The 18,354-nt window shown below is 42.1% G+C and overlaps 2 protein-coding genes across 4 annotated transcripts in view; both read right to left on the bottom strand.

Annotated features, from left to right (window-relative positions):
- LOC101621083 (complement C1q and tumor necrosis factor-related protein 9A) overlaps positions 1 to 6,565 on the bottom strand; it is a 10,431-nt gene extending 3,866 nt beyond the window's left edge. Inside the window, exons 1-2 of the mRNA XM_004680149.2 lie at positions 6,520 to 6,565; positions 2,898 to 3,079 (exon numbers count right to left, since the gene is read on the bottom strand). Of these exons, the coding sequence (XP_004680206.1) occupies positions 2,898 to 3,063 (166 nt within the window). The 5' untranslated portion in view covers positions 3,064 to 3,079; positions 6,520 to 6,565. The remainder of the gene's footprint in view (positions 1 to 2,897; positions 3,080 to 6,519) is intronic.
- A 2,492-nt stretch (positions 6,566 to 9,057) lies between these two features.
- Positions 9,058 to 18,354, bottom strand: part of SPATA13 (spermatogenesis associated 13) — a 256,535-nt gene continuing 247,238 nt past the window's right edge. For all 3 annotated transcript variants that reach the window (XM_012723270.1, XM_004680150.2, XM_012723271.1), the window contains 3 exons: positions 16,423 to 16,795; positions 13,820 to 13,894; positions 9,058 to 12,974 (listed from right to left, as the gene is read on the bottom strand). In XM_012723270.1, coding sequence (XP_012578724.1) covers positions 12,799 to 12,974; positions 13,820 to 13,894; positions 16,423 to 16,795 — 624 coding nt within the window. In that variant the 3' untranslated portion in view covers positions 9,058 to 12,798. The remainder of the gene's footprint in view (positions 12,975 to 13,819; positions 13,895 to 16,422; positions 16,796 to 18,354) is intronic.

Consider the following 18,354-nt stretch of genomic DNA (forward strand, 5'->3'; position numbering starts at 1 on the left):
AAAAAAAATGAATATGCTTTGAAGAAATATGAAGAAAAACTTTAAAGAATGGATACCATTAAGGAAAAAATGGGAAGCCACTCCACAGATGAGAAGTGGAGTTTTGGTGTAAGATACAAGCATTTGTTTTCTTTTTAAAAAAAAATCTTATAGGAAAGACTGTATCACCCCACCAGCCTCCCTAGCCGCCCCCGGGGTCCCCCTTGGCCAGAGTGTGCTGAGCAGCAGCAACGCTGCCTCGGGACCCAAGCAAAGTATGCTCAGAGATTTTTTAAATAAATATGTATGCATATAAGAGCTGGAGTGTAGGCTATACCCTATGGGGGCAGGGGAGGGGGGTGGTGGTGTGGGGAGTGATGAGAGGATTTTCCCTTTCCCAAGAGACAGAGTGGGGAGCAAAACAGATCAACTGAGTGAGCCTGGAGAGGTCTCCTGCACCATGTGGGTCAGCTCCCAGGGTGCTGCAGTGGCTGCCAATAGTCTCACAGTGCTGAGACTTAACCCTTTGTGCCGGCAAGGAGGCCCCTGCTCAGATTTTTAGAGAAAGCTAGAATGTAACCTTGGGAATTGGGGGTTGTAGTGACTGGTACCTGACTTTTAAATAGGCAGAGTGTGCTGGGCCAGCTCAGATGACAGAGCAATGAGGATGGTGGTGAGCAATTTACAAGCCAAGAGCTGGACACACCCTGAAAACTTATTTACACACAAATGGATAAAGATGGGACATACTACACAACATAATATCACTCATCTATGCAAATAAAAAAAAAGATTTGCCTTTTGTGCTAACATGGATGGACCTAGAAGAAATTTAAGAAAAAAGAAAACAGATTTATATATGTATGCATACAAGAACTGGGGTGCAGGCCAGAGGTGTGGGGGTGAGAGGATTCACCAGAGACAGAGTGGGGAGCAGAAGAACAGGAAGATTACTGAAATCCACTGCTGAAGGGGGCAGCAGGTGAGACAGGAGAGGTCTGCCACCCGCTGTGGGTCACCTCCCTGGCCCAGTGGCTGCAGAGAGCTTCATAGTGCTGCACTTTAACCCCTTGCGCCACTAGGGAGGGCTCTAGAAGGAATTATTTTTAGTGAAATAATCCAGGAGAACAAACACCAAACAATTTTACTCATTTGTAGAAAATAGACAAAGCAAATAAACAAACAAAACTCTTAGATTATAAATACAAAATAGTTACTAGAGGGGAAGGAATTGGGCTGGGTAAATCAGGTAAAAGGAGTGGATTGCATGGTGTTGAATTGGAACTAGACTTTTGGTGGGGGTCATCATGTAATATACACAGATGTCAAATGATAATGCTGCATACCTAAAACCAATTTTCAATTAAAAATTTAAGCAAAAGATCAGCTTTGCGGGGAACACGACATGCTTCCTAAGTCAGGCAGGGCACAGGTACTGAGTTTCATACAGACCAGCTGGATAATACCAGCAGGGTTTCTTCCTGCCAACACAGGGGAGCCCCAAAGCAAGAGAGCAAGCGAAGGGACTACAGAGCATTCAGACCCAATCAGGCAATGGGTGCATTGCGTAGTCCTCGGCGTGATAAAGGGGTCTTTGAGCTGTCCAAAAAGCACCTCCCACGAGAAAAGTCATCTTCTTAGGAATCACCAAGGCCAGATTTTAATAACACCCACTACGTAACACTTTCCTGCACCTCGTCTTCGGAGTGGAAGTGAATGTTGGCGGAATTGTGAAGAAGCAGAATGACTGGGCATAGAGAGCCCAGAGTCTGAATAATTACTAATTTGGGGGCAGATTTATCACATCTGACTTGTTCTTCATTGCCTTTGTTCAAGTGATGTACTATTGAAGAACTTACACAAAGAACTGAAATGATAGCTCTGCTGCTTTTGTGCATCTGCAAGGTTTGCATTATCAAGTTCACCTTCAACCTTAACTTTCTTTGCAGGAATATTTTAGCCCCTTCTCTGCTGGTGATAATTCAACAATATCAAATTGAAAACCCACTAGCCCAGGCACACATATCACAACACGCGGAAGTTCAGTGAGTATGTGAGGGCTCCTTGGTAGCCTGCTCACGATGTGGGGTGTCCACTTTTCCCCAGGGGCCCAATTCAGACTTCAAATGGCACAGCCTACCTGCAGTGGGTTAGTTAGCCACGTTAATCCACATGTGAGGCATTTTCAAAGGAAGCTCTCCTGACTGCAGGTAACTATGCAGGTCTCTCTTTCCTAGCAAACCTCTCCTTTTAAAATGTAAAATAAATATTTTAAAAGGTCTATTTTTGTCTTCACCTATATTTACCTCCTAAAATGTCAGCAGAAATGTTGATGTTTCCTTCCTGCACCCAGATAGGGTCTTAGGTGTGTGACCCTACATTCTGTTTAGGGTTCCGTGACAATATCCCTGTGGGTTGGTGCTATAGAAACCACTCATATATCCTGATTTTTGAAAATGTCATTTCCAAAGGCTGGATTCTATGCCCCAACCCCCAAACCTTGGGGCAGTTCCCATCATATGGTAACGATATCTGATTAGTGGCTGTATGACTTTTGGTATTCGTTGTCTCTGCATCACATGCCTCACAGTATGACAAAGTGTTAGCTCCTAGCTATGCTGCTAACTGTTGTCTGGGGCTGAAAGGTCCATCACAGCATACATCCCTGAAAAGACCCTGGAGTGTTAGAGAAATGGCAAACAAGAGTCTCCAGTAAATGAGAAAGCCATGATGTCTTGTCCTGTGTGAGCCCAGAATCTGGCATGGAGCAGACTCTCCCTGAGTGTTTGCTGGGCACTGGGTAAATGGATGAAGAAGGCGTAAGCAGGTAGTTGATAACTCCAGAGGTGCCTGCTACATGAATAAATGGAAAGCAAGGAGATAGAAAGGGCAGGTGAAGTCCATCAGGTAGTGAGTACCTGCAACCCCTTTGTCGCCCTTTACACCATCTCGTCCATCTCTTCCAGGCAAACCGTTGTGACCAGGATTCCCAGGGATGCCAGGGTGCCCTTGCCTGCATGTGTCCTGTGTTTTCACATTCTTCATACAGACTCCAGTGGCCAGCAAGAGCCAATAGATCCTCATAATTCAGATGATGGAGCTAAATTGAAGAGACCAAAAGGACAAACCTATGTCACTGTAACCATGGACACAGCCTTTGCTCCTTGTGATGGAAAACGAACCCATCTGGTCAGAGTTGGATAGAATGGTTAAGGGTTGGTAAGATGGAAGCTGGTGGCAGACCAAGCTGCTTACAGTCAGAAGGACAAGGTCCTTAAAGGGACACAGGTGATGGAGATCCCTTATATATATATATGTATATATATATAATGTATATATATATATATTATGTACATATATATATATAATAGTTTATTTTTACATCATTTTGTGCATTTTTCCCATCTCATTTGCAATCCCCTTGGGCTTCCCATCACCAAAATACCCATGTGCCATCACCATAGTCCAGTGCATTTCCCTCCCCCCACTGTTTCTGATCCCATTCCCCACTCCATCTCTACAAAATGTCTCTGGTAAATAGCTGTTCATCTTTTTCATTATTTTCTCGCCTGTTCTGTTATACTCCTGCTATGAGAGAAACCATCCGGTATTTTTCCTTTTCTTTCTGGCTTATTTCACTAAGCATGATCTTTCCCAGCTCCATCCATCCATCCATGTTGCTACAAAAGACATGTGTTTCTTTTTTTGGTTGCTGAGTAATATTCCATTGTGTATATGTACCACATCTTTTTAATCCAATCACCCATTTTTGGGTATTTGGGCTGTTTCCATGTCTTTCCAATTGTGAATAAAACAGCAATAAACATGGGCGTGCAGGTGTCTTTGTGAGTGTTTTTGTGTCTTTTGGGTAGATACCTAGGAGTGGGATTGCTGGGTCATATGGAAGCTCCATGTTTAGCAGTTTGAGGAACCTCCAAACAGTTTTCCATAGTGGTTGTACTAGTTTGCATTCGCATCAGCAGTGCAGGAGAGTTCCTTTTTTGATGGAGATCACTTTTAATGGTGAACAATCAAGGAGAAAGCCAAACTTCAAATATGATACTTTCATTTACTGTTCCACTTTTGGGTTAACCACTTTTTGGAGCCAGAGAAGAGATGGAAGCTTATGAAAGTTGCCAGGCTGCTATAAAGACCAAATTTAATCATGCTGTACATGAAAGCACATTATAAATAGAAAGTGAATATAGGATTAACATTGGATCCAACAACTCCACTCCTGCATATACACTCAAAATAATTGAAAGCAGGGGTTCCAAAAGATGCTTCTATACCATTTTCATAGCAGCATTATTCACAGTGGCAAAAAAAGTGGAAAAGACCTACATGTCCATTGACACATAAATGAATAAACAAAATGTGTTATACCCATTCAATTGATATAACCTTAAAACGGAAGGAAATTCCGACAAATCCTAAAACATGAATGAACCTTGAAATGAGCCAAGTGAAACAGGCTGGACACAAAAATACAAATACTCTATGATTCTACTTATATAAGGTATCCAGAACAGTAAATTCATATGAACAGAAAATACAATGGTGATTGCAAAGGACAGGGATGGGAACTTAGCATTTATGGATTAAGTATAGAACTTTAATTTTGGCTGATGAAATTCTGGAGATGGGTGGCAGTGATGATTGCACAAAAATATGAATGGTTGTCAACTGAACTGTTTACTTAAAAGTGGCTAAAATGATAATTTTATGTACATTGTAATTAAAAAGTGAAATGTTTCAAAAGTCCCTAAGATGCCTAGATGTATCCTTTGAGTTATGGTTTTGTTTTTAGTGGGGGGTGGTGGGGAGGGGACACTGAGGAAAGACACTTGGCCATATACCAAAGACTACACAGTTTGAGAGGCATACTTTTGAGTACCCCCTTCAACGTACTGATTTATTTTCCAGTGTCCTCAGGAGCTAAGGCAATGCTGGGTAGTGAGGAAGGGCTGAACTTGAGGGAGAGCAAGGGTTAAACAGGCAAAGTATTCTAAACAAAGAGGGTTACATAGGCAAGACCTTGAAAGAATGTCGATACTTGGGATTCTAGAACATTCCCGAGTAGTTCAGATCTCCCCAGGATGGGGCACATGGCACCATGTCACTCTCCTTTCTGGTACTTGTCATAATAGGAAGAATACATTTGCTTATACAATTGTATGACTAAAAAATCTGGCTCCCTCCCCTCCCCCATGTTGTTCTCATTTCCAGTATTAAACATTAAACTTGGAATGCATGTGTGTTGACTACAGTGAGTGTATCATGGTCATTACCTTAGGATTTGAAGAAAAAGAGTAACATCAGGTCAGAACCCAAATGTCAGAGTCAATCTGCACAAATTTTTGTAAAGTTAAAATAATTCCATTATCTTTGATTTAATAATCTCATCCCTAAAATTCTTCTTAATAATCGAAAATTTTCGTGCCAAAGCTATTATAACCATAGTGTTGTTTATAATAGCTACATAATGTGAAATACTAAGTAGCTTAGTAAGCAGAATGTTATATAACTACAGAAATAACTATGAATGTCATGGAGAAAAGTATGAAAGATTTATGTTGCGCTGAATTTTTACAAAGTAAACTAGCATGCCCTATATATTATAAGTGTATCTATGCATGGACCATACTGGCACTCTAATAATATATGCATATTGACAAAAATCAGAAGCAGGTATCCAAGTGGACACAGTTAACTTCAGAATGGTGGGTTTATGGGAGTTTTCAGAATGGTGGGTTTATGGGAGTTTTTCCTCTACAAAAAATTCAATATATGTAGTCTTCACTTTTCTCCTGTTGTTGACACAAATTTCTCTTTCATTACTAAATTTCCTGATAAAAGATGACTCCATGTCTCTCCTGATTATTTTCTCCAAGGACCTAGTGTCCCTAATTCATAGCCAAAGTTAAAGGTTTCGGCTCTATAAGCTCCTTACCTCCCAAAAGCAAGATTTAGTATAAACCTGCCAGAGCACACCTGAGCAATTTTTTACTAGTTCTCCACCCCTCTGAGCCACACTACCTCACCCATAAAATGCAAGGATGTACTACACCCCAATAACCCTTCTAAATTTGACTAAGTATCTAAAATTCTCTAAGTTGCCCACATGCTCTTCACATTGTATACTGTATGCATTTCTTCTTCAACGTATGTTGAGGGTCTGACCTTTAATCTATGTGTAAATAAATCTAGTCACAGATAGAAAAATGTACACATAAAATATGTGCCAAATAATATCCAAGTTCCTGCTGAAAGCACTCTAGAAAAGTCCACGATTTTTCTGACTTAAACTGTGGTTTCTCTCCCTCCCAGCTAGCTTTAGCGTTCTGACAAAATCTGCTCTATCTCCTGCTTAGCCTCTTCCTTAAGAAGGGACTTTGGAATCAGCTTATTCTTTCCTACCAAAATTTGCCTAATTTGCAAATAATTAAGTAGGATTATCACACATTGGTAATATAAGAGCTATTTTAGAATCTAATTCTTTAGATTGAATTTAAAGAAATCATTTCCTAAAGCACTTACCTGACCTCCAGGGCTGCAGGCTGCACCCAGGTGTTGTGTAAGCCAGGAATCAAGAGCAAACTAAATAAAATCACTGCTTCCTGTCCTACAATTCCCTAGTGGATGTGTCTGCAAAACAGCAGGAAGGGGAGGGTACAGAGTAAGGCACAAGATGTCTTGGAAGAACTTCAAAAATTGCAGCAACAGTTGAATCAGGTAGCATCTTTTCCACCTCCACTTTGTTTAGAAAATCTAACTACCTGCCCCCACCCGCATTCTTTTAATAAAAAAAGAGAGTGAGGCACACATTCAAGTGAGGTTAGGAGGAAGGAATCCCATGGCAGTTTTTATTTCTTTAAATCGATCTGCCACTCCCAGGTGATCTTAGGTCAGTTATGGGGCAACAGGAAAAAACTGAAGATTAATAGAGCAGATTCAGATTCCAGATCATTAGAACTCTAATCACTTAACTATTCAATAGTTAACTCAAATTTTTGTGGAGTTCATTTTAAGCACTTATGTGCATAAGGATCTAATACCCATTCTCTCTCTCTCTCTCTCACACACTCACACCAAAGAAAATGCCATGAGGTTCTGTTTTCAATGCCATATTATTACAAACTTAGAACTTTTCCCTGTGTCTGGTAATACTTATCTGGAACTTAAGAATAACATTAAGAGGACAAACATACCTTATACTGTTTCCCAGAAACACCATGAATTAGAGAGTGGTCACAGGGACAGTGGGTGAAGGGTAGTTCCACAGATGTAACAGTCCCTTGCTTTTGCAATGCCTGTTTCCTCAGTTTCCATACCAACATCACAGAATTAACTAGATCACATAGATGAAGCTGGCTTCTCTTGCCTATTCACGACCCTGACCTTACCTTTAGATCCCTAAACCTACCCAGAAAGTCATCTCTTAGCATTTGCAGTTAGTAAGTTTTTCCTTCTGGTTTTGCTGTCCCTTTCTAGCCATTTCATCTTCATCCCTTCTTCCACACCCCAGGCTTCTTCCCCCTTTCCATCCCCAACCTGTTTATTCTTTGGAGGTGTTCTCCAACCAACCTTTTCCTGTAGCAGCCTCCTCTCAGCCCATTCTGTGGGTTAGCTATGCTCCAAGTGGCCTTCTTAAGTCTGTTTCAAGTCCTGGCCTCTAACCCAAATTTCAGATGCGATTTCACTGCCCACTGGGTAGACCAGATCATCAATCTAAATATCAAAGTCCCACCCTACAAAGAATACTTTTCTATCCTGTGGCGACACTTGTACTCAACCGACTGGCAAAATTTGGAATCCTCCCCCAACATCTGGTTGACAACTGAGCCCTGCAGTTGTGGCTGAGCATCCTTCTCAGCCTCCCCTCCTTTCCTGCTATCTCTTCACTGGGCAGTTTGCCTCTTCTCATTTAAAATCCACCCATTATTTTTGTCACTGGAATGAGCACCAAGGAAAATTTGGCTGCTGCACTCCTTAAACTCTTCGTTGATAAACATGAAACCCTGGCACCTTATGGTTCACAGGTCCACTGAGATCCAGCTCCTGCTTCCGACTTCTTGAATCTCAGCAACACAGCCAGCCTGGCCAGCCTGGGCCTTCCTGCCCCTATGCCACAGGAAGAGACTTCATTCCCTTTAGTCCTATCAAGATGTGTATACACTCCCATTGTTTCACAGCTCACACTGAAATTTAATTAAAACATTAGGTGTTTGTCCTCTTTGAGCACACGCTCCTCTGCAGGATTCACACATTTCAACTGAGTCCAGTGCAGGGGGTAGGTGACTAACATGTCATCCCTCCACAATTCTTCTGCAACTTGTCATTGTGCTTGACTTCTACTTTCTTATGCATGGTACCATTTTGGGGCTGAGGAAGTCGCCCTTTGACTCGATACTCTCCCCACCCCCCAGCTAAACCCTTTCAGTCCAGCCCCAGCCAAGAGGGGTGTGGGGGGGGGGTGGGGGCGCTGTCAGTTTCGGAAGTAGATGAATGTTAAGAGTGGAAATTAGTTGCTTGGCAGCCTATAAAGGAACCTTTTCTGATTACAGTCACAACAATGGGCTATTTACTTACTGTTCATTAGAAAAGGAAATTCACATCAACCCTGCCCAAAAGCTACCCCAGGCCACTAGCAGAGTCCCTCTCCCTGGCAACAGGACAGTGGCCTTGAAAGTGAAGGTGTCTAAAGGTATGGTCTCTTCATTTACCTTCCATCATCAGTAAAAGTTTTCCTACAAAATAGGACTTCAAACTTAAAGGAGTTTGGTTTTATCATTCTTGCTTAGTGACTATTCTCAAGTTAAGTGGCCCCTGCTTCCCCCAAGCCTACTTTCTCCCACACCTAATTCAGTGGTTTTATCCACTAATGGAACAAATGGCATGGAAAAGAAGGTTATCAACAAGTAGGCAGGAAATGAATTGTAATTCCAGACACTCTCCAGGCCAACGCTCCCATTAAAGAAAAAAAAATCTTATTTTACCATTCAGATGCATTCGTAGAACCAGTTTGGCAAATTAATTTTAATATACAGATACAAAACAACAAATATAAATTCACAGCATTTACAAGAAAAATTTCAAATAACATTGCAATAATTTTTTTTAACAAAAACTTCATTCAAAAAAACACATATCAAGTTACAGCAATCTTGTCCAACACAGGCGGTCAGCAGCTCATTCATCAGTTTGGAAGCTGTCACTTGACTTAAAGCAGGTAACACCATCTTGATGTTGATGCATTTAAGGAAAAGGTTACCAATAGCCTCGCAAGGTAGGACGTTAAACATAATTGATGTTAACACTTCCAAAAAAACTATTATAGAATCAAAGTATCTGCTAAATACAATGGTTGATGCTAAAGATGATAACGTTACCTGAAGTGTTTTGTAACTAAGTATTATTTTACTAGTTTGGAGGTCAAAAACAAAGGTTTCTTTCTCCAGATTCACTTCAGCTCCATGCCCCCCACCCAAGGTGAGATGATTTTTACTTACATTTTTCAAAACGGTTCGAATTTCATTCACCCTGAGGTCAATAGCATCAACCAAATGAAATTTTAGCAAGGAGAAGAGCTTGTTGGCTAACTCTATTTTAGGGACCAGTGTTTTTGAGCAGTTTGACTTAATTTGTGTCCAGCATCACTGGCCTGTGAGGCACCGAGATATTTATCCACATGTGCTGGCACTGTCCTGTGAGGGAGACATCTGTTTCTGTTGATTCGTACTCGGGCATATCAACTATTTGGGATTGTAGAATTTTTCAGTATAATATGCCGGATCATGACTCTTACAAAAGATTTCCATTGTGGACCATATTTTTGAATTAAACAAACTTTGGCTTTGTGTCTAGATAATAGCAACTTAGAATTGAGAGACTTTATGAATTGGCATGGAATTTGTCCTGGTCTGGTTTAGTGATTAAAAAGGGACAACAATATTCAGAAATAGCATGGAGGTTGGGAGTGTAATGCTTTCAGTTACAAGATCAGATATACTAGGATAAAGTTCAGATGTGCAAAAAACACAGTATGCTGACGGTAGCCCAGTAAAAGTCATAGTAAAATGCATTCTCTTTATCTAGTCTGGAGGCCAAAAACAAAGGATACTTCTCCAGGATTTACAAATACTCTCAAATACTTATAAAACCTACTACAAACTTGTCATAAGATTTCGGTGTAATCAAAATTGACAAGGTTGTTTTGACACCAGACCATTTCTAACAATGAACAGAACTGAATGAACAAATTGGGCAAATTCTGAAGCACAAATGATAGAATAAATGAAATGCATCCATATGTTATGTCATTTTGTGGGGGGGGGCAGTCAAATTACACAATGTAAGGTTAAAGAGAAAGTGAGATTCTCAATGAAACTATTCATACATGTTCCATACAGAAGCTCTGTTTCTCTCTCCTTTTTTCCCTTTGCAAGTGGAAAATGTGACTTTCATCAAGATGGAAGTTTGGCAAATCTAAAATTAGGGAACTGAGTCACCTATTCTTTAGAGAACATAGGCATTTGTTACTAAAACTCAAGTAAGGAGTAGAAAGAGATGGAAGCACATCCTCTCCTAAAACTATTTCATAGCTTTCAAAATGACCGGCCAGGCCCCACCCAGGGCAGACACCTGATGAAAAGGCCCTCACACCGAGCAGAGCTGACCAGGGCAGCCTGGACTTAGACATGCCTTGGGGTCCACAGTTTGTGCAATTCTGCTGGAAGCCCAGAGAGGGAGGGAGAGGCGGGCATGAGAAGTTAGAGCTTTGCTGGGGAAATCAGGACTGGTGACAGAGCTGCAGGCATTTCGTAAGTATTAGAAAATGGAAGTCTGAGTGGTTCTTTGCTTGAACTAAATTCTCACTGAAAATGTAATCCAAGCAAATGATTCTTTTTACTTTCTCACAGTAAGTAATTATTTTATAAATCAAAAAAAAAAAGACATGTTCAAAAGTGCAGTATATACATATACATATAACTCCTTAGTGCAGAGACTCTATAGTTATTGTGGGGCGGGGGGGGGGCATGTAAAGCATAATTAGTTTTCAAATATATATCATATCTTGTTAGTAAAAAGGTCAGTTATATAAATGCAACTGCACTTGAGATGTCTATGCATACACGCGCACAGGCACACCACACAGACACACACCCTCAGAGCTGTAGCACCTCCTGAGATGCTTCCTCACAGAAACAGCCACAACCCCAGGACACCTGGTATGAAGGTCCACAGGCAAGCCCTGGGTTTCAGCTACAGGGCTGCACACGTTTCCAGCAACACTGCCTGTAAATGAGCACAGCAAGGTGGAAGAGCTGGGTCACCAACAGGTAAGATTCTCAACAAATATACACAATGCTCTCAGGTCTGATTATGTCTCCTTGATGTATGTCATCACCTCCTTCAGGAACAGTTCTGGATATGAGGGGGGGGAGGGGGAGGTGGAGGGAAATAGTGGAACCACACACCGGAGACTCAGATTATACTTTTGTCTTTGACGTTACAAGTTTGTTTAGTCTCAGCACTGGCCTATTAGAAAAAGAACTTCGAGAGTCGCATACAAAAAAAGAGAGCTTTAAATAGAAAACCACAAGTTGTGTTATACAATAACCACTTCCAGTGCACTGTGTAAATTAAAATGCTCTCTCTCTCTTGTAAAGCCTGTCTTCTCTAGACATATTTAAAAGTTTTTTTCACCCAAAATTTACAATGCAGACAAAGATAAGAGGATTACTATCTACAAGTATTAGCCCACATGGCCTTCGTTAAAAAGGACTACCACCTCTGAGTCTATATATATTTAAGTTTCCTTTGTAACAAAACGAGTCTCCAGAAACCTGCTGACATGCTACTCATGGTACTCTTAGCACTACCGTTTTAGGTTTATGCAACACAGTTGGCTTCAAATTCTGGGCAAGGTGACTGCTTTGACCCTCATGCTTTCTTGGTCGAATGCATGTGCTGCTTAATTAGTGAGACATCAGAAACAACTTTTGGAAGAAGCGCAAGGATCTCTTGAAGAATGACTTTCGGTTGGTGAATTTGCATATCCTTTATCATAAAATTAAATGGCATAATATACTGCAAAAGGATACATATGGATACGATTTCTTGGGTTATGGTGTGCAGGTGGGTAAGATTTCTGCTTGTGGAGTTAGGTACCGCACACCCGCAGGTGAGTGAGTACCTCACTTCAGAAAGGTGAATCCAGATGGCAGCAGGATTTTTCACTCCCTGACTTGGAAACAGTCATATCTTTGAATGCTAAAGTGACGCGGCACTACAGACCAACTGCTGCATGATGAATTCACCCTCTAGCCTGTAGAGGGTGGAAGCTTGCAGGGCAAACCCTGCATGACCATTTGGCAACTGTTAGAGCATCCGAAGAAGGGACAGCTTGCAAGCTACCCAGAGGCAGAATTGTACCAAAGGTGGTGCACCATTCCCATCAAAATTAGATGCAAAAGTGACATTCTGCTAGAGCCCTTCCTTGGTAACAAAAAAATCTTAAGGTGCTGCATCTCGTGCTGCATCAGCTCAAGGCGCTCCATCATGGGCACTTGCGTCGACGCTCAGCATTCTCTCCACAGCACAGCACCGGTTCCCAGGTCTAGCCATCTTGGCCCAGCATGATGACAGGCCCACATGCATGATGGCCTCATCCAACCTCCTGGGTGGCAGCGAGGTCTCTGAAGACGGTCACTGAGCCCAGAAAGTTCTCAGCACTGGGTCCGATGTACTTTCCTTGCAGTTAGCAGTGAAGAAACAAAATGAATTCTCCCTGCAGCAGAAGTCCTCACTTCCATTTCATTTCTTGAAAGGGGTAAGCTTATTGAAGGTGTGCCAGAACAACGAAGGCTTCCTCTTGGGTTCTGCCAGGGCAAACACTTGCTGCTGGGGGACGCTGGTGGGCACGGTGACGTGGCGCTGGTGGAGCGGGTGCAAGCTCTGGTGCGGAGGGGCCACAGGGAATCCACTGTAGCCTGCAACGAGAGGTGAGAGAGGTGAAACATGAACTGGGGTCCTGTGATTTTCAAAAAGGACTCACATGTGCAGTTCTTAGCTCATTCTCAAGTGGGATAAATTTCATCAAGCAACTCCCTCTTAGAATACAAAGCCAATCTCAACAAAGTTTCTAAGAACCCAACACATTCTTAGAATATAATCCTTACTATTTCATTCCTGTTGGCCTAGACTATTTGTATAATCTGTATTGTGGAAAATCTGTATGTACATTGGACCCCTTGGTATCTGACCTAAGCACTAGCATTTTTAAATAGCAGCCCAGGCAATTTTAATATACCAGGAGGGTAGAAAATCCCTGCCCTAAATAAGTTAGAGTGTCTCTCTTTTTTTAAACTCATTGATTAATGTACAAAACTTCTAGATTTATTTTTGTCTTAATGAAAACAAAATGAAGCTTACAGCTGGCAAGCAGTTTGGGGACAGAAAATTCCTCCCTATCCCTGAGCCAAAAAAGATGCAAGAAACACTGGTTTGTCTCAGGTCCGTGAGCTGGTGGGCCAATGGATAATCCATCATTTTCTCAGAAGGGTGATGCAGAGAAGTTGTGGGCAGGGTAAGGAGCCCTGGAAATGCTCATAAAATTCAAAATTCATTTTCTAATCTCACATGCAGAAATACACAAATCCAGAAAACTATTAAAAACCAAATGCTGATTATTTTCAGCCATCCATTACTTTGGGTTAACCACTTTTGAGTTTCACCCAAATTTCTCTCTTTTGTTGACCATACAACTTTGGGTATTTTCCCCTGTTTTAACTTCAATACTGTTACATATTAAGACAAGACTTTCTCTAAAACTTACCTTTTGACTTTCCATGTCCCGCCTTTTGAGCATTCAACATGGCCAGTTTCTTCTGATTTTCTGAAATTTCCATTCCTGGGTTTAGAAAAAACATGTTATATATATTCAAAACAAGTGAAAACATTTTAGAGTAGAATTTCTACCACAGTTCAGATTAACAATGAGGTATTCAGCCTATTCTGAAACAAAGGCCCTTAATCTTCAAGGAATTTACACAGGTTAAAAAGATGGAGAAAGGAGAAGTAACAAGAAGGCTAAGAAAGTCATGTTGTAATTATGCTGCAAACCAGGCCATTTTAAAAGACAGAAAAGGGGTGTTGCTAAGGAACATATGAAAACAGTGCCTGCTGTAAATCCAGACATTGCCAGGTAAATGTGTCTATGATGCCACTCTTATTATAATAACACTAAAGAAGGGTGTCATGGGAAAGGAGGACAAAAAGTGTCACCGGGAATACTCACCTACCTGCTGTGAAAGCGGAGTTTTGATTCTACTTTGCACAGCAGTAATATCTGAGTAACAGGAACTGGGTTCTGTATGTTAACTTGCTAACTACATGTCTTGAACTACAGTAGCCCATAGACTGTAGAGTTCTTGGAGTGACACTGCATGTCTTGGGTGAATGCGTTAAACAAGAAGCTAGAGATGAGACAAGCCAGGGTCTTCCAGGCTGGGCATAAGGAGAGCTAAGGCAGCCACGCTAGAGCCACACGAGGGGGTAGCTTCTCCACACTACTGGAAGGAGATCTGGGCTCTCTGCTGCTCACTGTCCAGGTTACTCACCAGAGTTTACTCTCTACCCTTGCACACTCTGCAACTGGTCTTGGCTTCTCAATATCCATGGTTTCTATCCCTTAATGGGTCCTGGGGTCTTCTTTGGGCTCCATATACTGGTGCCTTGGATTCAACTGCTCCTCAACCCACATCAGTTTTTCTCACCTTCACATTCAGAATCCCCTAGACATGATGTAATTGATACTAGTCTGACACGCCACATCTGGGTTGTCTTACTTAGTGCAATACTTAATGGATTCAGGAGAGCACCAGCCAGTCATTCACCCCTGAGAACAGCTCTATGGAAGCACTGTACTGCAAAGGTATAAAAGCAGGGCCCTCCTTTCTGTGTTAATGGGGAGCAGAAATAAGTGTTTAGAATGTCCCTTGTAATATTCAGGTATATCTGAGGCGAAATGGGAATATACCAACTTAACAGATGATTTCAGGGCCTGTATTAGACAGTATTAGGCAGCAGGTAAAATCAGCATTTTATAGTTTTGTGATTTTGCACTTTGAATACTAAATAACAGATAATAAATGTCATCTGCAAATATCTGAAGAATTGTTGGTATGACAGAGATGAGACTTATTCAAAAGGGGCCTGAGAGTTGACAGTAGCACAGACATATGGAAGTTGTTGGAAATCAGTTTTCCTCTTGCTATGAAAGATGCTTCTTCTTGGCGTAAGGAATCACCTGTGAGTGGTGTGATTACTGGCTGAGATAATGGACAATGTCCACCTCTGGGACATTTCTGAGGTGATCCTGCTTCCGGCGGCAAGTTCACCTGACTGATAAATCCCCTCCTATTGAAATATATGATCCCAAGAGATCACTTGGGATGAGAGCAAAATCTGTGGCCAAGGCTGGAGCTGGTGACTGGTCACATTTGTTGATAAAGTACCTCCTGCTTCCATTCCAATTTTCCCACAGCAGAGGGGTGGGGACTGGGAAGGACTTCTCTGTCCTGTACCAGATACCCTTTAAGGCCTGGCACCTGTGCTTTGCACATATGAACAATGCACCTCCCCTACAGGGGGCCCACCGTCCCTGTGACGTCCTGACTTCTATTCTACAGTTTGCACTCAAAATCCCAAATATGCCTGGGAAACACTGGACCTTGGGCTTACAACAATGGGTGCTATCATCTAGGTGCCCGGTCGGGCAGCTTCAGTCTTATAGGGAGGTAAACAGAAGCTCAACACTGACTATGAAGATACACTACCTCATTTGAAGGAAAGAGTGCATGGGCCTTTTGCTTTATCAAAGAGATGGGGAAGTGCACATGGAGAGACCTTAGCCCTGAATCACCTGTGGCAGCAAGGGCAGTGTAAAGGGCTTTCAAAGCACCAATGGGAGAAAAAAAGGAATAAAGATGAAATAAGAAATACAGGTATAGTTGAGAGGAAGCCCACAGACCACCTGAAACTTCTCACTGCACAGGTAAGGACCACCAGACTACGGTTCAGTGCTAGGCCATGGTGTAAGAGTAGGGAAGTGCCCGATGCTTCAATTTCCTTATGTATGTATTGTCCATAACAGTATCCACATCAAGGGATGGAATAAGACAAATTCGGTATATTTGCCACAGGGCATCTGGCAGGAAGTGAAAGCAAGAAATGAGTATTATTGCTTGGAATAACTGCATCTGTCATGTTCTGCCCTGGAATCAAGTTTAGAAGCATTCTCTCTGGTAAATCCTTTTTCTTTTCCCCAGGGAGACAGTTAACTCTGTGGGAACAGGCTTGGGGAGAGGTAGCCTGCAAGGCTGAAGAATGAGCTGGGAGGCAGAGGGAAGCGACTCTACAGCTCCCAGAGCTGCTCACCCATTTCCTGGTCCTCCTGCACCCTCTTCCTCTCATCCCCACAGGCCTGCAGCCACCGCGCCTTGTCTTCCTGCTTTTTGGCACAAAACAGATGAACCTCATCGGTGGTCTTGCTTATGAGCTTGAATGCATTCTTCACATTGAGGTTCCAGTCCTTGTCGCGTCCATCCTCCAGGTCCACAAGCTCCATCTGGTCCATGTCTGTGCGGCCCCTGTAATACAGCATGTCCCGACGCAGCAGGTCCTTCTTGCAGGACACCAGCTGGTGGTCGAACAGGAAGAAGGTCCGCTGCTGGCTCTTGCCTTGCTTAGTGATCCTGGTCAGTTCTCCAGAATGGATCAATTCTGAACTTCGATCTAAAATATCCATCCCCTAGAAGGACAAAAACACAATTTTCAGATCGCCCCATTCTGATTCCTTTAGAAAGGGGGTCCAGCATCATTTTGGGTGTTCCCGTTACATGAGGCCCATTCATGGAGAGGCAGGACCAATCAGTCTCCTTGTGCATGGGTTTTCTTTTTTTCTATTCAATGGGGAAAATATTACAGTCCCTCGATTTTATTTAAGGTGTCTTCCTTATCAGAGAGGTATAGTGAAAAGCATGCAAGATTAATAGAATCCAATTGAGAGCTGAAATGGCAGCTGGCCAAGACTGGGCAGCAGAAAATGAGGAAACAGAGAGGGGGCATTCTGTGAAGAGGAATGGAACGTTACAGACACTTCAGCTTTTGAATTAATTATATAGCAGTTACTTGGAGTATTAACTGTTAGGGTCATGGCAACAAAGGGCCAGATGGCAAATACACACCAAGAACAAGGTGGCCTTCTAACAATAAAATATTCCTAAATGTTGGAGCCCAAAAGGAGAAGGAAAATCTACTTTCACAATATTTAGGTGTAGTCTGACCAATGTGACTTTATGGTATCTGGTATGACACTGGCCTTTTTAACCTGTAAGATTTTATTCTCTGTTAGTCCTAGACACATAGAACAATTGTTGGAGAGAAAAGATCTTGGCTCCAAAATAATTCTGTTCGTGTGCCCAGAGCAATTCCATGCCCTAGATTCTGCACTTTATAAATAAGAAACGCTCATCTCTGAGGCCTATGCAGGCTCCAAAAATCCATAAAAGTTTTGAAACAGAAACATTTTTCAACTTTCACCATTATAACCTACTTTAGTTAAAAATAGAACTTCTTTACCCACATTTTTTTTGGTATGTCTTTTCTTAAAAAAAGATTTATTTATTTATGTATACCGAACTGGGGTACAGGCCAGAGGTGCAGGTGTGGTGAGAGAATCTACCAGAGACAGAGTGGAGAGCAGAAGTGACAGACTGACAAAGTACCCTGCTGAGGGAAGCAGCAGGGGAGACAGGAGAGGTCTGCCGTGCCACATGGGCCACCTCCCTGGCCAGGGATCTCCCTCAGGTCTGAGACGGCTGGAGTAGCTTTAACCTGTTGCACCACCAGCGAGGGCCACCTAAACTTTTTTAATCCTTTGGGAGAGTGAGTTTTGACCAAGTAGTGTGATGTAATATGAAGGCTGCTTGGTTTAAAAGCAACCCGAGCAGCTAATTTTTCTTAGTAACAGCCACGTAGTATATGAGTTACCTGCATGTGTACCAGGCTGGCTGCCTGGCATTGAATCTGGCTTGGCCACTTCCAAGCTGTGTCACCTAGGACAAGTCATTAGACCTTTCTGTGCTCTAGGTTCCCCATCTGTTAAATGTAGGTACTAACAGTTCCTACTTCATAGGAGCACTGGAAGTATTAAGTGAGTTTATAAATGTAAATGGCTTAGACCAATATGAGGCATAATACAGGCATGAGCTGTCATTATTTTTAGATGTATATGTGAGTGTATGTGCATGTTCAAGACTATCATTACAAGTCCTATCAAGCACAGTATTTGCGTTGTCTTATTTAATA

The sequence above is a fragment of the Condylura cristata genome, unplaced genomic scaffold (genome assembly GCF_000260355.1).
Source record: "Condylura cristata isolate star-nosed mole 26May11 unplaced genomic scaffold, ConCri1.0 scaffold00010, whole genome shotgun sequence".
Lineage (NCBI taxonomy): Eukaryota > Metazoa > Chordata > Mammalia > Eulipotyphla > Talpidae > Condylura > Condylura cristata.